Genomic DNA, 27,331 nt, shown 5'->3' with positions numbered 1-27,331 from the left:
AGTATCTGCTGTACTGCCTTCACTGGAAAAGCTGGTATGAAAATAGCCCATGTTGAGCTGTAGTCAAACATCAGCACAGGAATTGTTTTGTGACATTTTGTATTATGTCATAAAACTGTTTAGCCTGTGCTTAACTGTATAGCAACCAAACATCAGCCCAGGAAATATTTTACAACATTTTGCATTATGTCATAAACTGCTTTATGATAATGCTTATGTCATTAAATGTTTTATAAAATTTGTCAGATTTCAATTCCACAGGAGTCATGGATCCTGGATTTTGGATATAAGTTAGCCCATTGGAAGTACTTTGGTTCTAAAGTAACTTGCCCTATGGTGCATCATTTTGCCCGGTTAGAAGTAGCAGAAATCAGAGTTTTAGTAATAAGCAATTATCCTGTTTTTACCACTTTAAAACTTCTTAAAAAGAGAGGAGTTTTTTGTTTTTTTTAAATTTGATTTATATGCCGCCCTTCTCCGGAGACTCAGGGCGGCTTACAATGCGTTAAGCAATAGCCTTCATACTTTTGTAAATTTTATACAAAGTCAGCTTATTGCCCCCACAAACTGGGTCCTCAATTTACCTACCTTAGAAAGGATGGAAGGCTGAGTCAACCTTGAGCCTGGCAAGATTCGAACTTACTTTAATTGCAGACAGCTGGTGTTAAATTACAGTGCCTTGTCTGCAGAGCTATCCAGTCTCCTTAAAGACTGCTGTAATGGTTTGTGGAAATAACCTTGGGAAGGGGAGAACCACAGCCAGAGGATTAGGCTAGATAAGAGGCAGTTTATCCCTTCACAAAACCGGACATGGTAAACATCTCAGCAAGAACTTTCCCCATTGTCTTGGGCTGTATAGGAGAGGGGGAGAAATCTACTTTGAGACTTGCAAGATTCTTTTACTGTAACTTATAATAAAGTAGAACCACCATATTTTTTGGAGTATAAGACACATCTTTTCCCCTCCAAAAAGAGGGTGAAAATCTCGGTGCATCTTATACTCCGAGTGTAGCCCCGCCCAGCCTCTCAAATGGAGGTTTCAGAGGCTGAAAAAAGCCTCAAAAAGAAGCTTCAGAAAAAAAAGCCTGTTTCGGAGGCTTTCAGAGGCTGAAAAAAAAAAAACAAGGCACAGAGCTCACAATCAAGGAACCTCTTGCTAAAATTCACCTCTGGGAACAGCTGATTGCGGGTATTCCCGGACCATCCACCCGCCAATCAGCTTTTTTCTTATTTTCTTCCCCAAAAACTAAGGTGTGTCTTATACTCCGGTGCGTCTTATACTCTGAAAAATACGGTAGTTCATCTGGGTATGTTTCTAGTCTGGACTACCTTACAACTCCTTATGGCTATGTTCATACAGCATGGGACACAGCCACATATTAGTAAAAATAAGAACAACATCTACTTATCCCCTGTCATTGGGAAAGATTTGACAGGCGGATAAAAATGCCAAATCCAAGTCTAAATGCCTGGCTTACTGTACTACTAACCATAACAATAATAATAATTTAATTCTGGTAGTTATCAGCACACTGGGTGCCATACCAAAAAATATTGCACTAAAAAAAGTATGTGCATTGACAACATTTCCATCTGTCAATTACATGGTATTTGGATCTCCATGCCAAGACATCCTATCTTAGGTTCTTGGGAAGAACTAGATGCATATGAAGGCCAACATCAACTAAAGAACAGGCATTATTATTCAAACAAAAGTCTGAAATCACAACAATTTACTGAATGCGCAACCATCCATAACTTATTCAATTTATATGCCACTCAAAATCCAGTGGCTCTAGATTTTAAGCCAAATTATTACATTAGTTTGCTGTACAAATCCAGAGGGGGTACGGATAGTTTGGGACAGTGTTTAGTCCTAATCAAAACAATGAGTTAATTAAGTCATTATTATTTAGGAGTAAGGTTTTGGGGGAGGCATAGTAAGCAGATAATGCTGTAGTCCAGGGGTCACCAACCTTTCGGACCTCAGGGACCACTAAATTCATAATTTTAAATCCCGCGCATCACTAATATGATTTTTTAAAAAAAGATAAATAGTATTTAGTGCAATTTAGGTAAAGGTAAAGGTTCCTCCTTGCACATATGTGCTAGTCGTTCCCGACTCTAGGGGGGCGGTGCTCATCTCCGTTTCAAAGCCAAAGCCGAAGACGTCTCCGTGGTCATGTGGCCGGTATGACTAAATGCCAAAGGCACACGGAACGCTGTTACCTTCCCACCAAAGGTGGTCCCTATTTTTCTACTTGCATTTTTTACGTGCTTTCAAACGGTTAGGTTGGCAGAAGCTGGGACAAGTCATGGGAGCTCACCCCATTAAGCAGCACTAGGGATTCGAACCACTGAACTGCCGACCTTTTGATCAACAAGCTCAACGTCTTAGCTACTGAGCCACCACATCCCTTAGTGCAATATATAATTTTTCTGCGGACCACCAAAATTTTCTCACAGACCACCAGTGGTCCACAGACCACCGGTTGGTCATCACTGCTCTAGTCTAGCTTTAGCCAATGATCAAGTCCATCGAAATAAAGAACGGGGAAAAAGTGACCCAAGAATTTGGTAATAGGAAAGTCAGCCCTCTTTCCCCATTATCCTGTAAGGATGGACCAGGATCATTCCGGGGACACCATTGGGGGTGAATTTATTTCACCCATGCCCACGTCTCTTACTCAGATCTTTTTTCCATCCTTAGGATGGGCAGCTGGTGGTACAAGTATGCTCAGAATATCTTTTCCCCACGGAGGGAAAGCCACCAAATCTGGTGGATCCCTAAACTCACACCGCATTGCAATTTAAGCCACTCCAGTCCGTCCCGATCTTACCTCTCAGTCGAGGGATTAAATGTTTAACACACACATACACACACACACCCAGCAGATTTACGTGGATCCCACTCCGGATGGAGCAAACCGGAGCAACGGCGGCGCTTTTTCAATGGCAAATCAGCCCTTCGCCCTGCTGATTGGGGCGTGGAAGGGAGAGGAGGGGCAGAATGTCAATGCAACCAAGTATGTTAGTAAAAGACTCGGGATGGCAAAACCGAGCGCCCGATTCAGACGACCGCGATCTTAACCCGTGTTTGTGGTCTGGGGATCTATCTGTACAAGTGAAAAGGGTGTTTTTACCGTCGGGACCCGGGAAATCCTGGCAGCCAAGCTAGTGTTTGGGACACAGAATCAAAATTCCTCTGCGGTACTGGCTGCTTCGATTAGGGCTCGTGGTGAGAAAATTCTCTTCCACTAAATTGGTGTTTTGAGAGGAGAAATCAGCCTCTGCCGCAAAGCAGGAACCAAAGCGACCCTCGCCCTTCCCCTGCAACAAACCGTGCCTCTGTAGGGGCCCCTCTATTTATAGGCTTTTAGGCCACGCCCTTTTTCTGACGCACCAATCAGGAGGCAGCAGATCAGGGCGCGCTTTTATGACCGAAGCTTACCGCCTCTCGGCTTCGGCCCGGTGGGTGGCGACTGCGTCACTCGCGAGCTGCCTCCTGTCGGGATTTGAATGGCTTCCGTCTATGAGTCGCCCGCCTTCTCTTGTTTAGACCTACCTAAGTATCGCGAGATTTCTTCATCCCTACCGGCCCGGAGGAGGACGGGATCATCCTGGATAGTCTGGACGCCTGGTAACCATAACAAGCTCTGTCTTGTTGCCCCCTCCCCCCTCCCGAATCTTTCCTTTCTTTTCTTTGCCTCTTCTTCTTGGTTAGGCGATGCAGCAGCTGCAAAACAAAAACAAAAACAGAAGCGGCTGCTTTGTTCGGCGGGGGTTCCTGGCCTTTGAGCAGCGGATGCACATCAGCGGGTAGAATACAATAGAATAGAATAACAGAGTTGGAAGGGACCTTAGAGGTCTTCTAATCCCAACCTTGGCCACTTTAAGACTTGTGGACTTCAATTCCCAGAATTCCTCAGCCAGCCATGCTGGCTGAGGAATTCTGGGAGTTGAAGTCCACAAGTCTTAAAAGTGGCCAAGGTTGGAGACCCCTGTTCTAGTCCAGGGGTGGGCAAAACTGTGGCCCTTTTACAACTTGTGGACTTCAACTCCCAGAATTCCTGAGACAGCCAAGCTGGCTCAGGAATTCTGGGAGTTGAAGTCCACAGGTCATAAAGGGGCCATATTTGCCCACCCCTGTTCTAGTCCAACCCCCTGCTTAGGCAAGAAACCCTTTATACCCTTTCAGACAAATGTGTGTTGTTGGCTGGTGTGATGCAGGTGGGAGGGTTGGGGTTTGCCTCTCCTCCACTACCCTTGCAAAAGTGCAAATGACCAGTGGCATTATTTTACTAGGTTTGCAAACACTTTTTTTTTTTTGGCTTTTCCTAACATAATAGCAGTAGCACTTAAGACTTATATACCAGTGCTTTACAGCCTTCTCGAAGCGGTTTACAGAGTCAGCCTCTTGCCCCCAACAATCTGGGTCCTCATTTTACCCACCTCGGAAGGATGGAAGGCTGAGTCAACCTTGAGCTGGTCCGGATCGAACTGCTGGCAGTCAGGAGAATTAGCCTGTAATACTGTACTTTAACCAGTGCACCAACCTTCCTCCCTCCCTCCCTTCCTTTCTTCCTTCCTTCCTTCTTTCCTTCCTTCCTAAGTAATAGCACTTAGACTTATATACCGCTTCACAGGACTTTGCAGCCCTCTCTAAGCGGTTTACAGAGTCAGCCTCTTGCCCCCAACAATCTGGGTCCTCATTTTACCCACCTCGGAAGGATGGAATGCTGAGTCAACCGGTTGGGATAGATCTGCTGGCAGTCAGCAGAATTAGCCTATAATACTGTACTTTAACCAGTGCATGCACCTTCCTTCCTCCCTCCCTCCCTCCCTCCCTCCCTTCCTTCCTTCCTTCTTTCCTTCCTTCCCAAGCAATAGTACTTAGACTTATATACTGCTTCACAGGGCTTTGCAGCCCTCTCTAAGCGGTTTACAGAGTCAGCATATATTGCCCCCAACAGGTTAGATTGGAGGGATTTTTTTTAATCTTCCTATTTTTTCCCTGCTGTTTGCATGTTTTCCTACCTTTCAGATCTTTTTGCCTCCTTGGTTAAAAAGTTTTGGTGGGCTCTTTGGTTGCTGCCTTGTGCCTCTGCTTTGGAAAATACTTCGGTGAAAGTAGCGGGAGAAATTATGTTGACTAAATTATGAACGGGATGCAGATTAACCTACCTGTATGCAATTTGGGAAAGTAATTTCATATACGGTAGTATTTTTTTTTAACAGTGTCTGAATGCACTTTACATCCACTTCTATTTAAGTATAAGAGAAGATCTGTACCCCTTCACATGTAAACCCTGCTAAAAGGTGGCTCAGAGATAATGACAGGCCCAAGTTTACCTATAATAACAGAGAGTGGATTTGAACCAGGGTCTCCCCAGTGCCGACTGAATATATTAGCCACCACATTGCGTTGACACTCGTTTTAATAAAGTTGGATGAAAATACAAGAGCTGCTGTTAACATTAGAATTGGTGGTAATTTATTGACCAAATGTTGAATTTCAAATTCTATCATCATTGGCTACGCTTGTTAGGACTGATGGAAGAAGAAATTCAATATTTGGAACCAACATGTTGCATATTCTTATACTGGAAGTCAGGTATGGTTGACCTAGAAAAACTTAGAATATATTGGAATAAGCATGACTTTTGAGCCAAAGCAAAGATGATCCACAGTCTGGTGGCTATGCAGAACCAAGAAAACATGCATTTTAAGATAAGGAAGTGCCAATGGTGTCCTTCCCGATTTCAAATCAGTATATTGTATCCTGTTGATGCCTTTTTTAACTCATGCATGTATTTTTCCTTGGCACTGACAGGTGAGACATGCACTTACAGGCTTACTCCAGAATACTGTATTTTTTTCTGCTTTGATTCCCGAGTGTTACATCTTCTTAATAAATAAGAGCTTTGCTTGATTGGATCAAAGATCCACCCGATCCAATACTGAGTTCCCACAGTGATGTTGAATACCAAAATAAGGTAGTTGAATGATAAAGCTCTGTTACTCTAAGGATGATTAGACATTCCAGTTCTAGTCTACTAAAGTTACCAATAGTTTAGGAACCAGGCACATCCCCTAACTAACCAGAAACATATTCCAATTCCCACAAACCTGATCTTGCCAGCAAGTGGCAACAACAGAAATTGCAGAAGTCTAGCCTTGTGTGAATGCCAAATGTTCTGAGTAGCAATCATTTCCGGGTTCACAATCCATGCATCTGTTCAGGCACTGTAATATCTTAGAACCTGCATCGGGAAATTGAACTTTCTTGATAGATACCTATCTGGGCAAAATGGTTTAAATGTTTAAACTGTAGTCAAGAATACACTGAATTCAGAATATTGGTACATTCTGCAGTGCAGTTTGTTAAGCAAAAAGTAAGATCTTCCTAGACCCGTTCATTCAATGGAGACCTACCAAACATATTATTTACAGTGGCAAGTGAAATGTTGATGGTTTTTAAATACTTGATTAAATTTAATTACAGGTAGTCCTCGACTTACAACAGTTTATTTAGTGACTGTTCGAAGTTACAATGGGATTTAAAAAAAGTGATTTATGACTGTTTTTCACACTTATGACCCTTGTAGCATCCTCATGGTCACATAATCAAAATTCAGATGCTTGGGAATTGATTTATATTTATGAAGATCCTGGGGTCATGTGATCACCTATTACCTTCTGACAAAGCGAAGTCAATGGGGAATCCAGATTCACTTCACTTTGTTACTAACTTAATGACTTCAGTGAGTCACTTAATTGTGGCAAGAAAAGTCGTAAAGTGGGGCAAACTCACTTAACAAATGTTTCACTTAACAACAGAAACGTTGGGCTCAATTGTGGTTGTAAATCGTGGGCTACCTGTAACGGGTGGGATTGAAAAATGTTAGCAACCGGTTGTCTGCCTGGTTGCTTTGTGGACGTGACCATGGGGGCGTGGCCTAGTCAGCTTCCTGCACCATGGTGGGGGGGGGGCATTTTCGCCCTCCCCAGATTCCGGAGGCTTTTCTCAAGTCTATGGGAGGGCGAAAATGTCCTCCCCTGGGCTCTGGAGACCAGAAACGGGCCCATTTCCAGACTTGCAGTACTTCCGGTAGGCCCGTTTTTCGCCCTCCCCAGGTTCCGGAGGCTTTTCTTGAGCCTCCAGGAGGGCAAAAACGGCCTCCCCTGGGGTCCGGAGGCCAGAAACAGGCCCATTTCCAGACTTCCGGTACTTCCAGTAGGCCTGTTTTTTGCCCTCCCAGAGTCTCTGCGCGGGGCCTGCACTTACCTGGCATCCAAAGTGTGGAGATTCCTGGGAGGGGTGGGATCAGCCAGTCCTTGCAACTACCGGTTCGGCGAACCAAATTAAAATTAACATCCAGTTCACCCGAACCGGTCCGAACCGGCTGAATCCCACCCCTACTTCTTGTATAAGATAAAATACAATCAGAAACAGAAGATATGAAAGTTAAGAGAGCTTCAGAAAGAAAGGAAGAAGAAAACAAGGTGTGACTTCTGACATTTTCGGTGCCATAGAATACAAAAAAAGTTATAACTTCAGTCTTTTCATTACATTTCTAAATCTTCCAAACCATTTCTGTCACAACACAATCATTCTAGTTTTCGAAACCTAAAATCAAGAGTTTCATTTTTTTTTCAGTTTGGAATACAAAGCCCAGAAGTGGTTTCCAAGTAGAGATCAAATTAGATAGATTCTTCTCTTTAAAACTGTCAGTTTTGCCTCCAATGTTGATAATTGTATTCAAACAAAAAGCCTCAAATTTGTGCTGATGGTGAAAAAACACCAGGACTGCAAATTTAATGAAGAAATTTGCAAAGGTGATTTTTATGTACCGGTATTTGAATCACCTCTTGGGTGAAATCTGGCTCCGTTTCCTGCATAGCCAATTTTCTCTGTTCAGCAACACAACAGAAGTTATAGAATGAAACTGTTTGTATGACAGACGGTGGCATCCAAATGAAAAACCTGAAAGAAAAGCTGGTTGAAAATTCACGTATTTCATGAGCCTGCAGATCAGTTCGCTTCCCATAGACAGCAAAAGCAACTTGGTTTTAGAAATTTATGTATTCTCTCCAAGGCAGCTGTATTGCTTACTCAGAGAAATGGTGAGGAGGGGGTGGATACCTCAGTGAGATGAATACATTCTCATGGACCCTGCTAGACAAGATCCTTGGTTGGGAAGAAAAAGGTGGAACAGTCTTTACAGTTTGCAATTACAAAACCAGTGAAGCAGATGATGAGCTGACATACAAAGAAATATTGTGCAGACAACATAATAGAATGGAACAGGGGAAAAATCCAGCAGGTACAGACTTTCAGCCGTTTGGTAAATAGAGCCATTTATTTTAACAATATTGGCTTTCTTATAGAATTTATTATGTACTGCCTGTAAAACAAAATTTCTCGTTATGAATAATATTTGGACAGATGAGAGAAGACAAATGGAATTGACATCTCTGTAAACGCTGCTTATTGTGGGAGTCAGCTATAATCATACTATGCTGAATTCTACCATTTCTTCTTAAAAAACAAACGTATTTATTTTTTTAAAAAATCATTCTACAGGAAATACTTGTTAAGCGAATAGTCAAGAAGAGCAATTCTTTCACCTTTTATGATTTTTGAGGAGAATGGCTAGACGCCAAAACAGACTGTGGTAGATTTTGGTTTGTTTCAGTAAGTTTGCCTAGGAGAAAAACAAGTTACAGTTAAATGTGAATAAACAGGTAAATTTACACAAATCAACATGGGAGGGGAGAGGCAGACAGACAGACATATACATATACAGGTAGGTAGGTAGATATAGATATATCTACATATCGAGAGAGAGAGAGAATGAGAATTTACATCTTACTTAGTAGCAGGAAGATCTTCAAAGTACAATAATTAGTGTGACCAGTTTCCCAGAATTATATTATTATGGAAAACTGGTCACACTAAGTATTGTTCTTTGAACACCTTCCTGCTACTAAGTGAGATGTATTCACTGTAGCCTGGAAATGCCTCTCCTCCAATCATTTGAAGAGGAACAATGGAGTTGGAAGGGACCTTGGAGGTCTTCTAGTCCAACCCCCTGCTCAAGCAGGAGACCCTATACCAGTGATGGCTAACCTTTTTGCCATTCATTGTGTGCCAAAAGCGGGTAGAGCATGGGGGGAGGGGTCACATGCGCGCGTGCCCACACCCATAATTCAATGCGCCCCACCCCTCTGTGTATATATGTGTGACACCCCCGTGCTCCCCTCACTTTTGGCACATGATGGCATGGTGGGCCCAGTAGGCCCGTTTTTTGCCCTCCCCAGGCTCCAGAGGCTTTCTTGGAGCTTGGGGAGGGCAAAAATGTCTTTCCCCACTCCCTCAGAGGCCCTCCAGAGCTGAGCTAGGGCAACGCTCGCGTGCTCACCGATATGACTCCATGTGCCACCTGTGGCACGCATGCCATAGGTTCTCGATGGTGGCCTTATACTATTATGGACGAATGGCTGTCCAATCTCTTCTTAAAAACCTCCAGTGAAGAAGCACCCACAACCTCTGGAGGCAATGACTAAATTCTGAAGGATTTGGAGAAGACACTGAAGCTGGAAGAAAGGAAACATCCTTTTGCTGGCAACTGTGCCAAATGTTCATGGTTTCTTAGCCTTTGATGCCTTTGCTAGTCATTTCATTACAGGATCTGTAATGAGGATCTATCCCAATTGTTCTAAACCCATAGTCTCAAATTAGGCAAAAACAATGAGCACGGGTGAGAACATTTGCTCTTAAAGCAGCAGAGTACAGTAATTATACCTTTATACCTTTTAACTACGTTCTGACAAAATTACAAACGATTCTGCAAGGCCTAATCCCAAACCACCGGAATTACTTTTCTTAGAAATCTAAATCTGTTGGGTGAAAATATTTATAATGAGATAGTGAAGTACATGGGCACAGTACTGGATCTCACTCAGAGGTGGGTTTCAGCAGGTTCTGGAGAACCTTTAGTGGAAATTTTGAGTAGTTTGGAGAACCGGTAGTAAAAATTCTGACTGGCCCCGCCCTCATCTATTCTTTGCCTCCCAAGTCCCAGCTGATCGGGAAGAAATGGGGATTTTGCAGTAACCTTCCCCCAGAGTGGGGTGGGAATGGAGATTTTGTAGTATCCTTCCCGTGCCAGGCCCACCAAGCCATGCCATGCCCACCAAGCCACACCCACAGAACCGGTAGTAAAAAAATTTGAATCCCACCACTGATCTCACTGCCTACCGTATAACTAGTCAGCATACAGTTGATCCTTTTGCTATTGTGACCCCACAAAGATGTCAATATGCACATGGGCCTGGCTTGTTCAGTAATGCTGGAAAGACACACACACACACACACACACACACACACACACACACACACACACACACACCTTGGTGGTGGCATCTATTAATTGGAGGCATGTTCTTCAGTCAGAAATCCCTGCCGAGGCCATGAAGCATTTTGCACAGAGATTGAAGAGGTAGTGTAACGAAGTACTGTAGCTGGTGTTTTGATAAACATAGCAAGAAATGTACAAAATAACCCACAGCACTTCCTCTGTTGACTCTTTTGAAGTTGGTTCTGCTTCTTTTTGTTACTTGGAAAAAGTTCGTATTAATGTTTTCTTCTTTATTTCTCATGGTACTGTACTGCATATCATATCTATAGCAGCTTGGGACAGGAACCAATCGCTGTCTATCAACATTAGAGAAGCTAAATCCTGAGCAGAAAATGCTTGATTTAACTAATAATTATAAATAATTATGTGTGTATCGCTCATTTTTATTTAAGTACTTATATATTCATGCATTTCAGACCCAACAGGTAGGTTGGGCTGAGAGAGAGTGACTGGCCCAAGGCGCCATGGCTTTCATGCCTAAGGCAGGACTAGAATTCCCAGTCTCCTGGTTTCTAGCCTGCTGCCTTAACCGACCAGACCAAACTAGCGTTGCCAATTTAACAATGTAAGCACATTCCAGTTTTGAGGTTGTGTTCATAAGCAGGTTTGATACAAAAGTTTGGATTCCCAACTGTTCAAGTTGTAGAGAAAGTGTATTTGCATGCTAATAATCTCAAAAGATGGATGTTCTTTGCGCTTGGGAAGGCAGCTCGATCTGTTCCTCTTTGTGTGTGTGTGTGTGTGTGTGTGTGTGTGTGTGTTTTAGAATCAGTAGATCAGTTTTATTGATGGCAGGTCTCCTGTTATAATAGAGACACTAAAGTTTTCGTCTTAGTTTCTTATTTTTGTCCTTTTTATTAAAAAATCCAATGGATTCTGTATACTTTCATGTGAATAATTTTTCTGGCTTTTGCTAGAGCAATTAATACAAGTTCAAAAATCATTTTCTTAATTTAATTGTTTTCTTAATTTTCTCTCCCTAACAAGCTTTTAGAACATGGTTCTCAATCATAGGGGGTCCGCGAAGATGATGCAGTCATCTTCTTTTAAAGACCCCATAATCCCTTGCGGGGTAGAGTCTGGTCAACTGAATGGAGTTGAGTGTTTACTGGCCAGATGCCCTTCCTGTCACCAATGCAGAGTTTTGTTCAGCAGATATATTCTCATTGTGCCCAGAGAGAGAAACATCTGCCTCTACCTAGGATCGAACTCACAGCCTCCTGATTGTGAGGCGAGAGCTCCACCTCTAGGCCACCACACCACTCCAAAGGCTTGATGTAGTCTAGTGCTTTAAATCTTAAGTCTTGGTGGTCCGTGTAGTGAGGAAAAGGTGCATTTCCTCTTAATGAACAGTGGGATGCCATGCTGGGCCATTGATTAGTTAGCGCACCTGTGAAAAAAACAGTGTGGGATTTTATAATGAAAAAAGAAAATACTGTTGAACATGGATTTAGTAATGACTGTAATAGATTTTCAGCAAATTAACAGAAGGCAATAGCTGCATGGTATGCCTATATACTATATATATCAGTGGCCAACATGCTGAGCTTGTCGATCGAAAGGTCGGCAGTTCATCAGTTCAAATCTCTAGCGCTGCGTAACGGGATGAGCTCCCGTTACTTGTTCCATCTTCTGCCAACCTAGTAGTTCAGAAGCATGTAAAAAATGCAAGTAGAAAAAATAGGGACCACTTTTGGTGGGAAGGTAACAGTGTTCCATGCGCCTTTGGTGTTTAGTCATGCCGGCCACATGACCGCGGAGACGTCTTTGGACAGCGCTGGCTCTTCGGCTTTGAAACAGAGATGAGCACTGCCCCCTAGAGTCGGGAACGACTAGCATATATGATTTGCAAGGGGAATCTTTACCTTTACCTTTATGCCTTTATTAACAACTGAAAATTCTATTTCAGTTGTGAGAGCAATGCAATCATATTCGGTAAATAGCCTAAAGGTTTTATTAATTCTAACTTTGAAATAATGTGACAAAGACTTTGTTTGCCTTTTAATAGAATTATGATGGGGCCCAGGGATTTGTAATACTTGAACAGTTCTTTTGCCACCTTTTTACTTGAGAAGAATGACAGTAATTTTGTAGTTCTGCAAGGGCACCAGTTGAAGGGATGAAGGACAACTGTTCATTTTCACAAGGGATGCAGGTAGTTCTCAACTTGTGACTAGTTGTTTACCAACCGTTTATAGTTATCACAGCCTCTGAAAAGGTGCTGTATGATGGTTGCCACATCCTGAGTCATGTGATTGCCATTTGTGAGCTTCCCAGCCGGCTTCCAACAAGTAGTCAATAGGGGAAGCCGGATTTGCCTTAAAGGTAAAGGTAAAGGTTCCCCTCGCACATATGTGCTACTCGCTCCCGAGTCTAGGGGGTGGTGCTCATCTCCATTTCAAAGCCGAAGAGCCAGCACTGTCCAAAGACATCTCTGTGGCCATGTGGCCAGCATGACTAAACGCCAAAGGCGCACAGAACACTGTTACCTTCCCACCAAAGCTGGTCCCTATTTTCTACTTGCATTTTTTACGTGCTTTTGAACTGCTAGGTTGGCAGAAGGTGAGACAAGTCATGGGAGCACATCCTGTTACGCGGTACTAGGGAGTCGAACCACCGAACTGCCAACCTTTCTATCGACAAGCTCAGCGTCTTAGCCATTGAGCCACTGTGTTCCTTACAACCTTACGACCGTATTATTCATAGAATTGAGGGGCTGGAAGGGACCTTTGGAGGTCTTCTAGTCCAACCCCCTGCTCAAGGCAGGAGACCTAATATCATCCCAGTCAAATGGTTGTCTAGTCTGTTCTTGAAAACCTCCAGCGATGGAACACCCACAGCTCCGGGGGTCAAGCTCTTCTATTGATTAATTGTTCTCACTAGCACAAAATTCCTCCTTAGTTTTAGCTCTATTTGATAAGCTTTGACCCACCACTTTTTGTCCCGCTTTCTGGTGCTTTGGCGAATAAGTGAATCCCCTTCTTTTTTGTGGCAGCCCCATAAGTGGTGTATTTTTCAGAGTATAAGACACTTCGGAGTATAAGACGCACATTAGTTTTTGGGGAGGAAACAAGAAAAAAAAATTCTGCCTCTGCCTACCAGCATTGATTAGTGTTCATCTGGTAGCGTCCTAACAGCAAACATGTTATCGCAGCCAGATTTAGCACGAACAGTTGATTTGCAGTTGGATTGGCCTCCCAGAATAGCACCAATCAGCTGTTCCAGGCTGCGGGGATCGCCAGAGCCTATTGCCGCCTCCACATGTCGCATTTTTGGCCTCCGTGCGTTGCGTTTTTGGCCTTCACACACTCCGTTTTAGACCCATTCCAGGCTACAAGGGTTGCCACAGCACATCGCCACTGATCGCCACCTCCGCGCATTGTATTTTCAGCCTCTGCACGCCCCGTTTATGGCCTCCATACATTGCATTTTCGGCCAGTTCCCCGCCACCGCTGCCGCCACCTGAAACCGGCTGAAAATGTGACGCACAGAGGCCAAAAACAGGATGTGTGGAGGCCAAAAACACAATGTGCAGAGGCCAAAAATGCAATGCACGGAGGCCAAAAATGGCTGAAGGGTGGGGGCTGGCAGGTGGCCGGGGCTTCAGCAACATTTGCACCGCAATTTTCACTCACTTTTAGGGGAGGGGGAGAGTGCATCTTATACTCCAAAAAGTATGGTATTGGAAGACAGCTATTGTGTCCCTCCATCCTTCTCTTTAGTAGGCTAGGCCAGGGGTGTGAAACTCAAGGCCCACGGCTCAGATGCGGCCCGCGGAGTGCTTAGATCTGGTCCGTGGGACCTCCATGGAAATAGCGAAGGACTGGCCCGCAGTGCCTCTGCCAGCGAAAACAGAGCTCGGGAAGGTTGCGCATGGCCCTCCCAGGTTTTGTTTTCACTGGCAGAGGGCTGCAGGAGGATCCCTTCAACCCTGCCTGGGCCACCACAGGTGCCCCCTGACACGAGTGATGTCAAACTAACCATGCCTACCCTGGCCATGCCCACCTTGGCCATGCCCATCCTCCCCCCCCCCAGGTCAGACACAACCATTGACTTGCTTAGCAATGGAAATTCCAGCCCCAGCTGTGGTCATACAGATACAGGACTACCTGTAGTGAAGCAGGATATGGGGGGGAAGTTTTTCTTCTTGTTTCTTCCTCCATAAGAATAAAAGCTCCATAGGAAAGTGCACAGTCCTAGGAGAAAAAAAGCTCTGGGTTTATGTATTTTTCTCTAAGGCCTATTCTGCAAATCTAAGTTGCCTCCAGTGGTGGTATTCAGCCAGTTCGAACCGGTTTGGGCAAACCGGTAATGGCAGGTGGGCCCACCTACCCGCCCTGGCACTATGCTGCCCTTTTTAGCCATGTTTTCTAAGCTGCGTGCACGCATGCAAGCTGCGCGTATGAGCAAAGCGCATGTGGGAAGGCCAGGGGCATGCACGGAAGGCCCACTCGCGCTCACATTTTCGGTGCGTGGCGAACCGGTGGTAAAATTATGTGAAACCCACTTCTGGTTGCCTCCCTAACCTTCCTTTCAGGCAAATACCCTGTTTCCCCAAAAATAAGACCTCCCCTGATAATAAGCCCAATTGGGCTTTTGAGCGCATGTGCTAAAATAAGCCTCCCCCCGAAAACAAGCCCTCCCCGAAAATATTTAAACATAGAGCTGGAAATCAGGTAAGATGGCAAGAGGAGCCCCATCTTGCTCCACGCGCCCCAAAATAATAAGACCTCCCCGAAAATAAGGCCAAGCGCTTATTTCGGGGTTCAAAAAAATATAAGACAGGGTCTTATTTTTGGGGAAACACGGTAGCAATATCCTATACTCATACATGGAATGAAAAAGCTGTTGACGTGGATTTCTGTTAGAACTCTAAATGACTTTTATTTCCTAATCATAACAAATTATTTTGAGTTCCAGTGATGTTCTAATGCCAACAATAGATGCCAACAATAGACGAGTAGACCAGACACAAAAACAGCCATGGTACTGCATTCTCTTTTCTTTTCTTTTCTTTTCTTTTCTTTTCTTTTCTTTTCTTTTCTTTTCTTTTTTCTTTTCTTTCTTTCTTTCTTTCTTTCTTTTCTTTTCTTTTCTTTCTTTCTTTCTTTCTTTTTTTGTGCTTACAATTTGTGTTGCACATTCCAAAATATTACTTCATGTTGAAATAGAGCTAACAAAAAATAAATAAAGATAACAATCACGCTGTTGTCAATTGAGAGTTTGGATAAATAGAATAAAACAGCACGAGAAGCAATCATATAAACAATAGTAGGATGAAAGTTTAAAAGCTTTGAAACTGATCCAGAATTAGGATGTGCTCCAAGATTTGAAGATGAGGATTTCTTGAGTTCAAGATGCCACCGTGTGGATACATTTTGTATTGCGTTTCTCTGTGAAAACACCTGTCGGAAATAAATGCAGCTGTGGACCATTCGCACACCTCAGGAGACGGAACAAAGGGAGGAAAAATTGGAAGCTGGAAATATCCCAGCATCCGTCTGCCAGCCATAAAGATTCCTAGGCATGCATAAAAACTGGACAATATATGGATTTATTTGATCCAATCCCATATGAGCAGATGCAGCTTTAATTCATTTTGCTTCTTGTCTTAGAAGAAACCTGAACTTTAAAACACAATGGTATATAGCTTCCTTTGTAAAGGTGCTTCGCTTCCTGTGTGCCTTTCTACCTGACAGTGCTAATGTAAACCTGTTTTTATTTTTAAATCAACAGCATGGTCCATTTACTGTGCTGTCTTTTCCCTCAGTGGTGAAATGCACTTACCGTATTTTTGGGAGTATAAGACACACCGGAGTATAACACACAGCTTAGTTTTTGGGGAGGAAAATAGGAAAAAAAAAATTGCCTACTAGGTATTCATCTGGCTAGCGTCCTTAGTCTGGTCAGCTTCAGCACATTAGTTTGCTGGTTTTTATTCCCTGCTTGGGGATAAAAAACAGCTTCTAAAGCACAACTGATCTTTGGAGAGAGAAGCAATGAGAAAAGCAGGCAAAGCACGGAGATTGCTTCACTTGTTAGCTCCTCGTTAGGGCTGAAATAAAGCTTCACAGCTGAGAGTTGGAGGGAGCAGGCAAAGCACTGAGATCACTCTCTAGCGCCTCATTAGGGCTGAAGAAAAGCTTTGAAAAAGCTACATTCGGAGTATAAGATGCACCCAAATTTTCAGCCTCTTAGGAGGGAAAAAAGTGCGTCTTATACTTCCAAAAATATGGTACCTTCACTACCGGATCGGAAATGTGAGCTTGCGTGCTCCTCTTCTGCACATGCGCAGAGGGTCAAAAACAGGATGGGTGGGCGGAGCCTCCCGCCACTAGCCCTACCAGTTCGCGTGAGCCAGGTAGATCCGGCCGGATTTCACCGCTGTTTTCCCTCATCCCTTTTTCAAGTGTGGATCATGCTAAATGCACTGTTACCTAGGATAATGAACTATATTATCTTGCATGGCAGGCTTGTTGACATGATCATGTAAAAGGATCCAGAAGTGAGTCTCCACCGCAAACTGTAGGACAGATAGACAGTATTTTATTTTGGTCATTGACCAATACGAATACAATCAATAAAATAAACAACACAAAGCTATCCCCTCACAACAAGAACTATTCAATCAGACGCCTCACGTCCTTGAATAATTGTTTCAACGTCTCCCCTCATGACACTGCCAGAGTGTCATGCCATAAACAACTAGACACAAAGGCAGTTTTTCCTCATGCCATCACTCTTCTAAACACCTAATTCCCACAGTACTGTTTTAGGCCGAAAGATATTTACCCATGTAGTATGGCTGTATTGCTATTATCCTTGCATCTTCTCATCTTTCTCATTTCTCATCTTTTCTCATCTTCTCATTTTTCCTGCTATCTTCTCCGATTAGTATCTCATGATTTATCACTTCTTGTTTGTATTTTATGATTAACGATTGTAACTACAGTATGTTTTATTATCTATGACCTATCACTTTGATGTTTGTATGTACGCTGAGAGTTTATGCACCAGAGACAAATCCCTTGTGTATCCAATCACACGGCCAATAAAGAATATTCTATTCTATTCTATATTCTATTCTATTCCATTCCATTAGCAGCCATTTGTAAGCAAAGTTTACAAACAACATACCAAACTTGCTAATTTTAGAAGAACAAGTTTATCCTGATTATTTAACATAAAGTGCAGATAAAAGCTATCAAATGTCCCTACAGGTGACTCTAGATTTGCTAGCTGGAAGCAAGAGTGAAAGGGACTTTTGATTTGCTGATTTAATTTATTTACTAATTTGGGAGGGCTTTATGAGTCCCCCTCCCTGTTATATTATTTATTATAGTAAATGATAGCATTTGTAATGTGTCCCTACAAAGATATTAGGCCACATCCTGGACCAATCTATTTCTGTTGGAGGAAATTGCAAAACTACAATAGCTGTATAAAATTGGGTTTTATAGGAGCATGACCTTGGTTAGTTGATTTAAATGTTTTGTATTACGAAACCTCCTGCATTGACAAACAGTGGGAACTTGATGCAATTGTCTCATGATCTTTCACCTTTCCATGCGTTGTGTATATTTTATAACCAAAAAGTGTTTTCAGCAATCCAGCTGTCTTCCCCACCCAGGCTCTTCGCTAGTTTGCAGAAGCTACCTTCTGGTTTTATGGGATATAATACTTCTTGATTCCTAGTCAAAATTGTAAGGTTGTTTTTACTCCTGATGACCTTGTGGACAGTTCCATATTGTTTTCTCGACAAATGTTAATATCACTTTATAATGCCTTGATAAGGCCACACTTGGAAGTCTGCATCCAGTTTTGGTCGCCACAATGTAAAAACGATGTGGAGACTCTAGAAAGAGTGCAGAGAAGAGCAACAAAGATGATTACAGGACTAAAACTAAAACATATAAAGAACGGTTGCTGGAATTGCTGGGTATGTCTAGTTTAATGAAAAGAAGGACTAGGGGAGACATGATAGCAGTGTTCCAATATCTCAGGGGCTGCCAGAAAGAAGAGGGAGTCAACCTATTCTCCAAAACACCTGAGGGAAGGACAAGAAGCAATGGGTGGAAACTAATCAAGGAGAGAAGCAATTTAGAACTAAGGAGAAATCTCCTGACAGAACAATTAATCAGTGGAACAACTTGCCTGCAGAAGTTGTGAATGCTCCAACACTGGAAGCTTTTAAGAAGATATTGGATAACTATTTGTCTGAATTGGTGTAGGGTTTCCTGCCTAAGCAGGGGGTTAGACTGGAAGACCTCTAAGTTTCCTTCCAACTCTGTTATTCGATTCGATTCGATTCGATTCTATTCTATTCTATTCTATTCTATTCTATTCTATTCTATTCTATTCTATTCTACTCTACTCTACTCTACTCTACTCTACTCTACTCTACTCTACTCTACGCTTTCGTCTGTGTGTGTTTTTTTTAAGTCTATCCTAGCGATCTAATATTTTCTGGGTCTCTCATTCTGTAGTTAGGCTATTAAATTTAGTAGCTAGAGCAGTAAAGTGTACAATGTGCCAGAACACACAATTGTAGTTGATTGATTGTAGAGTGCTGGCTCGTGCATGAGGTAATCTACGCTATGATTGGTTGCTGTGGGTATAAAGGGGGGAGTTTTACCTCTGGATTTACCTCTTCATGTTCCTATGTTCCTGACTATCTTGTCCGCTGTAAATATAAATGTTACATATATTTATTTATATAAAGCTACAGGTTTTGTGTCAGTATCTCTGACTTCGTTTGGACCGTTGGCTGCGCAATTCCCTGACATGTTCAGATGTCCAGCCTCAGTTAGGTTTCAAGTCCAGTTGACTTTGATTTATGCTCTGTTTCTATAGGAACAAGCTTTTTCCATGCCAAAGTCATCAAATCAGCCTCCATAATTTTATTCCTGGATTTCATCCAGATAGGAGAAAAAAATTATATAATCTCTAGAACCAAATGCTTTGCTAATTTTTAAACCCCTGTGTTGGAATTATTTCCCCTAAATTTTGTAGTGTAGGTTGATGTGTTAGTACATGGCATTAAAACAGTTTTACTTCAAATTGGGGTTAATGTCTCATATTTCCTTTTCATGTTTCCTCATCCTGTCTAGTAATAATGCAAGCATCTAAATTACATGATTTTGTATTAGAAACAGATTCGATAATTTAATTGGATATACGGGCAAAGGGGAGTCTATGCTGATGCTCTTCCAAATAAAAAAATTGAAATTAAATCATTTGATTACAAGTTAGTTTTAGGTATTTAAAGACTAATCTCTTTAGTGATACATTACCTCTCTCCCCTGTTAAGAAATTTGATTTACTTGATGCTTTATCCAAGATAATATCTACTAAAAAATTGATAATGTCTAACCTCTGATCATTCAGGCGAACTGTCATTTTTTTAACATATCCATTTGAAATTCAAGTCCCTTTATTGATTCCTTTAACAGATGCCAACTGAATAGCAACATAGGCATTATGGAGTCAAATATTAAAATGTTAAATGGGGAGCCAGCAGGCAACTGCAAACTTTATTTACAAAAAAATTTTCTGAGGTACTTATGTGCTAGAAAGGCATTCATTGAAAATGAAAATGATATAAAAGTTTGCAGCCCAAAAACATGGCTAAGATGATATGAGGGAACTTTGCTAGGTTTCATTTTGTTAAGTGGGACTTTTGTCATTGGCCAGTCTCACATTAATGACCATTTTCTGACAGAAGACATAGCTTCAGTGGTGGATTGCAAAAATTTTTATTACCGGTTCTGTGTGTGTGGCTTCGTGGGTGTGGCATGGCTTGGTAGGTATGGCAGGGGAAGGATACTGTAAAATCTCCATTCCCACCCCACTCCGAGGGAAGGATACTGCAAATCCCCATTTCCTCCCAATCAGCTGGGACTTGAGAGGCAGAGAATAGATGGGGGCGGGCCTGTCAGAATTTTTACTACTGGTTCTCTGAACTCCTCAAAATTTCTGCTACCGGTTCTCCAGAACTGGTCAGAACCTGCTGAAACCCACCTCTGCATAGCTTCTATCTCAAAATTCCAGATGTGTTTATCAGTGCAGAAATGCTAGGAACTCTTGACTTGGAGACTGCTACTTCAAGCGCATTTGAATCTGTAATCAATGTAATTTTTTTTAATATAAGCTATTAGAAATGCAAATGTTCTTTGGTTCATTGTCAGCTGTATTGTGGTGGAATCTACCTAGCTGAGCTTTGTTTCTCTTTCTCCTACATTCAGGTTCAAGGGGGGCAAGATGGCAGCCTCTACTTCATCATCATCAGCTGGTGGAGTGAGTGGAAGTTCTATGACTGGATCTGGATTTAGTGTCTCAGATCTTGCCACGCCACAGAAAGCCCTCTTTACATATCCTAAAGGAGCTGGAGAAATGTTAGAAGGTAAAAGTGTTCTGCATTATTTTGGTTTGTAAGTCACGATAGTACAGTGCTGAATACTATGGCTGATTTTTAATTTTAGTGTGTTAAATGAATGACAGTGGCCCAGTTGATAATTAAAAATAGGTGGATTTGTGCAATGTTCTAAACCCAAACTAATCAGAAATTACTATTACCTATAAACTGAATCTTCCTTCCTTCCTTCCTTCCTTCCTTCCTTCCTTCCTTCCTTCCTTCCTTCCTTCCTTCCTTCCTTCCCTCCCTCCCTCCCTCCCTCCCTCTCCCTTCCTTTCTTTCTTTCTCTCACTCTTTCTCTATCCGTGTGTGTTTGTGTGTGCTTGCACATATCTTTCATGCAAAGGCTACTATGGAACATTTGAGACCAGACTGATTCATCTTCTGAATTAGGTCCGTGTGAAGAAAGTAAGTACTTGGCCTAAGCAGAAGGAAGCCAATAAGCAAAAGGAGGTCACTCACCTCAGAAATGTTGGCACCACAAACAGTCTGATAATCAGGGCAGTAAAACAAAATAATAAAATGGGCAGTGTCTTTGGGATATTGAAGTGGCGTCCATAGTTATTTGAGAGGGAAGAGGAAAGAGAACTGTTTTGGCCCGCCAGCAGCCAGCAGAGCTGGCAGCAGATTCGGACAGTGAGGAGGTTGGGGAGGAACATGGGCCAGTCCTGGAGTCTGGGGAAGGCTCTGTTGAGGGCTCTGCATCTGGTGCTTTGGAAAATAGGGTGACCCCCTCTTCTTTGTAGCAGCCCCTTCAACATTGGAACACTGCTAGTCTCTATTAGTCCTTCTTTTCACTAAACTAGACAAACCCAATTCCTGCAACCGTTCTTCATATCTTTTAGCCTTCAATCCCCTAACTGTCTTTGTTGCTCTTCTTTCATACACCAGTTTGTGGATTTCCATTCTTATCAGCTATGTGTCAGAAATGATGAGCATAAAACTTAACTACATCTGGAGGGAATTAGATTGCCTTCCCTACTTTGATTGGATGAAGGATACGAGCCGTCTACCTTTATTGCAAAAGAATAAATAAACAGGGGCTCTTCTGTTAGGTAGGTCTGATATGCCAGGTGTGATTCACTCTGTGAAAAGATAACTAAGCCTCCGTCCCCCATGGGCTGCTAGCCTTAACTTGCATACAGTGAAATGTTGCAACTAAAATTAAAATCCCTAATGGGCCAGATAGTAAACCCCATAATTTCTAACCAGTGTAGCCATTGGCTATAAGTGGCTCAGAATGTCAAGCTGTGTAATGTAAAAGATCTGGAGGGTACCAGGCGGAAGGGCTGGTGTCAGTTTCACTTGGCTGGTACTCTATAACTGCCTTGGCTTTTTGTGTAAACACAATGCTGATTAATGGTGATTTCCTTTCATTGTTTTGCCATGGATGATAAGAAGGAGAACAAGCTAAGAAAAACTATCATCTTCATAATGGCGTAGACATTTGCCCAGTACTCATTGGTGATACTATTTCAATGCAAAGAGAAGGGCTTTTCCAAATTTCAAGCATGTTAACTTTGCGTTTTCTCTCTAATTAGGACTGGGGTGGAATCTATATGCTGTTTTTGCCATTAGTGTGACTTTATTTTTTAATTCACTGTGCCTTTATTTGAAGGATACCGTGTTTCCCCCAAAATAAGACCCTGTTTTATATTTTTTTTGAACCCCAAAATAAGCGCTTGACCTTATTTTCGGGGAGGTTTTATTATTTTGGGGCGTGTGGAGCAAGATGGGGCTCCTCTTGCCTTCTTACCTGATTTCCAGCTCTGGGTTTAAATATTTTCGGGGAGGGTTTATTTTCAGGGAGGGTTTATTTTCAGGGGGAGGCTTATTTTAGTGCATGCACTCAAAAGCCCGATTGGGCTTATTATCAGGGGATGTCTGATTTTCGGGGAAACAGGGTACATACTGGATAAAGCTAAACTTCACTTTAAAAATAGTTCGGACGTAGTAATGGGGCCTAGTTGTTATTCCATTCTGCAGGTTCTGGGCTTACCTTCCTCTGTGTGTGTGTGTGTGTGTGTGTGTGTGTGTGTGTGTGTGCGCGTGTGTGTGCTAAATTACAGGTAGTCCTCGACTTACAACAGTTCATTTAGTGACCATTCAAAGTTACAACAAAAATGGACTTACGACCGATTTTCACAGTTACGATCTTTGCAGCATCCCCATAGGCATGTGATCAAAATTGGGACGCTTGGCAACTGGTTCATATTTGTGACCGTTGCTGTGTCCCAAGGTCAGGTGATCGTCCCCTTTTGCGACCTTCTGATAGGCAAAGTCAGTGGGAAAGCCAGATTCACTTTTAACAACCGGGTGACTTAACTTACCAACTGCAGTGATTCACTCAACAGGTGTGGCAAGAAAGGTCGCAAAAGGGGGCAAAACTCGCCGAACGAAATGGTCTCACTTAGCCACAAAAATTTTAGCCTCTGCTGTGGTCGTAAGTCGAGGACTACCTGTAGTCGAATCAATGGCTTCATCCTGGCTGGACCTGTAAAGCTGCTGTGGTGTCTATCTTGGGAAACGTACCTGTGGAGGCACCTAAAAGAACGATGGAGCTGATGACCTATTTACCCAATGCAGAAAATTCCGCTGGAATTCTACCAGCGCTTATTGTATAGGTGGCACGCGGAGCCATATCGGTGGACACATGAGCTCAGCTCCGGCGTGCATGCGTGTGCCAGACAGCTGATTTTCGGGCCTTCTGGGCCACCCGGAAGTAGGGAAACAGGCTGTTTCTTGCCTCCGGAGGGCCTGGGAGTGGGACCAGACGTCAGCAAACAGACTGTTTTCAGCCTCCAGAGGGCCTCCATGGGGGGTGGGGAAGGCTGTTTTCGCCCTCCCCAGGCTCCTAGAGAGGCTCTGGAGCCTGGGGAGAGCAAAAAACAGGCCTACCAGGCCCACCGTGCCATCGCGTGCCAAAAGCGGGAGGAATGCGGGGGGTGCACACATGCACGGGGCACATAGAATTATGGGTGTGGACACACACACTGCTACCTCCGTGTTTGGCACACAATGGCAAAAGGGTTAGCCATCACTGCTATAAGAGGACCCAGCAGGGGAGATTTGACCAGAATAAGTATTACGGAATTGTATCAATAGCTATTGTTGTATCTGCCGTGCCTTACCTCAGTGTGGTGAGAGCTTGTGGTCCAACTGCTTTGGAAACAGTTCATCTAGTTTTGAAAAAAACAGTTATGTGGCAACGAAGAATACCAATTGAGAAAGAAAAGTTCAAAGCAATCTGTAGAAAATTAGCAGCACAATTCTTTGGACCTTGGCCTTGAACTCTCTTTTTTACTTCTGCCAGTAGCTTTTTTCCAAAGTGGTGATATGTAGGTTGTTTTGTTTTTTTTCCCCCTTGCATCAGGATTAAAGTGATGATTATTTCCCCTTCAGGTTAATAGGTGTGTTTATTCGTATAAGAGTTTCATTAGTCTGGGAAGTATAATTAGGTATTTAGTGCCAGTTGCAGGATGGCAGGTTGCGGTTGCTAGACATGCTGTGGAAAATTCCAGGTTATGTCATATCTGCAAAAAATCTTAACTCTTCAGAGTATTTAATTACAGGGTTCGTTCTGCATGGATATACATCTGAGAAATTGCAAGACTGTTTTTGGTGAGCGGCATGCATGAGTGTGATTTTTTTTTTTTAAGCAAACAAGGAAGTAGGTTCAAAGAAGAAAAAATGTTAGCTGACTTACTGAAACAAGTTGCTCTTTGTTGTGAGCAGTAGCTTTTCTTGGATTGGAAATGCACACTTGAATTTGAACTCTTTTGGGTCCTTAAGTTGAATTCTTTTAATTTCTTTTAAAAGAAATTAAAAGACGCTTGCTCCTGGGGAGGAAAGCTATGGCAAATCTAGACAGCATACTAAAAAGCAGAGACATCACCCTGCCAACAAAAGCGTGTATAGTCAAGGCTATGGTTTTCCCAGTTGCAATGTATGGCTGTGAAAGTTGGACCATAAGAAAGGCTGAGCGCCAAAGAATTGAGGCCTTTGAACTATGGTGCTGGAGAAGACTCCTGCGAGTCCTGTGGACTGCAAGGCGATCAAACCAGTCAGTCCTAGAGGAGATCAACCCTCTTTAGAAGGTCAGGTCCTGAAGATGAAACTCAAATACTTTGGCCATCTAATGAGAAGGAAGGACTCACTGGAGAAGAACCTAATGCTGGGAACAATTGAGGGCAAAAGAAGAAGGGGACGACAGAGAATTAGGTGACTGAATGGAGTCACTGAAGCAGTAGGCGTGAGTTTAAATGGACTCAGGGGGATGGTAGAGGACAGAAAGACCTGGAGGAACGTTGTCCATCGGGTCGCGATGAGTCGGACACAACTTAGCAACTAACAACAACAACAAGCTGCATTTTGTATTACCAGTAGCATGTGATTGTGATGGGGATGCTGAGAGGGTGGGTAGAGCAAGGACTATTGTAACTTCAAACAGTCGCCAAAAGAATGGTGGTAAGTCAAGGACTACCTGTTTATCTATGGCGAGATTACATATGAGTTGAGCTCCAGCAGGACATCACTTTACTGTTAATCCAACCCAGTACGTAGTGTAGCTTCCTTACTCTAAAAAAAAAAAATCTGCATTCTAGATGGGATGGGACAGACAAACAAGAATGTCTGTATTTTTGGTGAAAACTTCAAATAAACTGCAGGAAGACAAAAGACAATGGTTGCATGTTTGCCCTGGCCTACAGGTCAGATTTATTTTTCAAAGCACCAGAAGGTAAAACAAGAAACAATGGATGGAAACTAACCAAGGAGAGAAGCAACCTAGAGCTAAGGAGAAAATTCCTGACAGCGAGAACAATCAACCAGTGGAACAGCTTCCCTTCAGAAGTTGTAAGTGCTCTATCACTGGAAACTTTTAAGAAGAGACTGGACAGCCCATTTGAGCAGGGGGTTGGACTAGAAGACCTCCAAGGTGTCAGGGTTCCAAGTAATAGACCCATAGCAAGCAAAACTCCAAGGCAGGTAGATTCCTCAAAGAATAGCTTTATTGGATATATCATATTGGCACAAATCTGGTGAAAACCGACTCTGAAGGTCCCCGCAGTTTTCACCTAATTAAAAGTAAAAGTTTTTCCCTTTCCCCAAACAATCAGTCACATGTTCCAATCGAGATGCCGTCCAGTTGCTGGGTAACATCACTCCTCCTCTCTCTGACCAGGTGTGAGAATGTCCTTGGTTCCCAAGAGAAAGTATTTTGTTTTGGCTACAAAACCCCAGCTATCTCTATTCCCCGCTCCCTATCCTTCAGCTCCAGTATGGCAATACTGAAGCGGCAAGTTGGCTTCGGTCAAGTCAGCTTCAGGGTTGACACAAGGTCCCTTCCAACTCTGTTGATGATGATGATGATGATGATGATGATGATGATGATGATGATGATGACGACGACGACACATCTCCGCTTTCCTACTGCCGGAGGACTGATGAATGCCCAAGCATTAGGATTAACCTTTCCCAAAGCAAGCCAGCTGCTTCTTGTCTATTTGTTTTGTTAGATTGATGTCCAGGAGCTTAAGGCACGTTCCCTAGAATTCCCTTTCATTTCATTCCTGCGCTAACACCTTCGTGAGGTTGGTTAGACCCAGTGGTGAAATCTGAACCGGTTTGCTACTGGTTCTCTGGCTGCATGCTGTGCACCAAACATGCGCTGTATGTTTTAAAAGCTACCGATTCTCCCAAACCGGTAGTTGAAAAAAGCTACAATCCGACAATCACCTGTGCCGCGCAGTTTAGCTTTGCTAGAAAGCAGGATTTCTTGCTTTCTAGCGAAGCTAAACTGTGCTGCACAGCTGATTCCCCCCCCCCTTGCTGTTCTACTTACCTTCCCGAGCCTCCTTTTGGCGTGTGCTGAACCACGCGGCACAGGTGATCGTCGGACTGTAGCTTTTTTTTTTTACTACCGGTTCGCACGAACCAGTAGTTTTTATCACTACCAGTTTGCCCGAAGCGGAGCAAACCAGTAGCATTTCACCCCTGGTTGGACCCCTTTGCCCAAAACCACTCTGCAAATTTCCATAGCTGAGCATTAGAGTTGAATCTAGGCCTCTTCAGTCAGAGTTCAGCACCCACTTATGCCACACTAACTTTCACACTGGTTCGTCCTGGGCCCTGGGCAAACAGTCACCTCCTAAGAAAATCAGGACACTGCCTTGTTTAGACACATCAACTGATGTTATATTGGCAGCGTGTTAAGCATTAAATATCAAAAGCTCCTGCAGCAGACTAAATAATAATAAGTTGCAAGACATTTAGCTAAGTGTCAGCAGAATTAGGGATGTATAAGGCTGGTGTAAGTTAGGGCCCCACAGGCAAATTTGCCTGCTTAATTGTTTCTCATGTCTTCTAAGAACAGAGTAGGAGTAAGGCAGCTATATGTCAATGAGTCCAGAAGAACTGACTGCTGAGTTGGTTCCGGGAAAGAAGCTGAATTGTGCTCTACTATAGAGGGCAGTACATGCATGCATAAACACAG

General features: G+C 43.0%; 2 protein-coding genes across 3 annotated transcripts in view; one reads left to right on the top strand and one right to left on the bottom strand.

The window, feature by feature from the left end:
* The window catches only part of ASCC1 (activating signal cointegrator 1 complex subunit 1), a 129,104-nt gene extending 125,786 nt beyond the window's left edge, over positions 1-3,318 (bottom strand). Inside the window, exon 1 of one of the 2 annotated variants that reach the window (XM_070945284.1) lies at positions 3,144-3,318. The gene's annotated coding sequence lies outside the window, so the exon portion shown is untranslated. Of the gene's footprint in view, positions 1-2,840; positions 2,911-3,143 lie in introns of those variants that run through there. The other variant, XM_070945283.1, reaches the window with a different exon arrangement.
* A 137-nt stretch (positions 3,319-3,455) lies between these two features.
* The window catches only part of ANAPC16 (anaphase promoting complex subunit 16), a 33,595-nt gene continuing 9,719 nt past the window's right edge, over positions 3,456-27,331 (top strand). The window contains exons 1-2 of the mRNA XM_070945403.1: positions 3,456-3,640; positions 20,669-20,826. Of these exons, the coding sequence (XP_070801504.1) occupies positions 20,685-20,826 (142 nt within the window). The 5' untranslated portion in view covers positions 3,456-3,640; positions 20,669-20,684. The remainder of the gene's footprint in view (positions 3,641-20,668; positions 20,827-27,331) is intronic.

The sequence above is a fragment of the Pituophis catenifer genome, unplaced genomic scaffold, assembly GCF_029215685.1.
Source record: "Pituophis catenifer annectens isolate HBS135680 unplaced genomic scaffold, rPitCat1.0.hap2 SCAF_6, whole genome shotgun sequence".
NCBI lineage: Eukaryota > Metazoa > Chordata > Lepidosauria > Squamata > Colubridae > Pituophis > Pituophis catenifer.
Note: the sequence above shows the minus strand (reverse complement) of the source record. Positions and strands in the feature narration are given on the sequence as shown.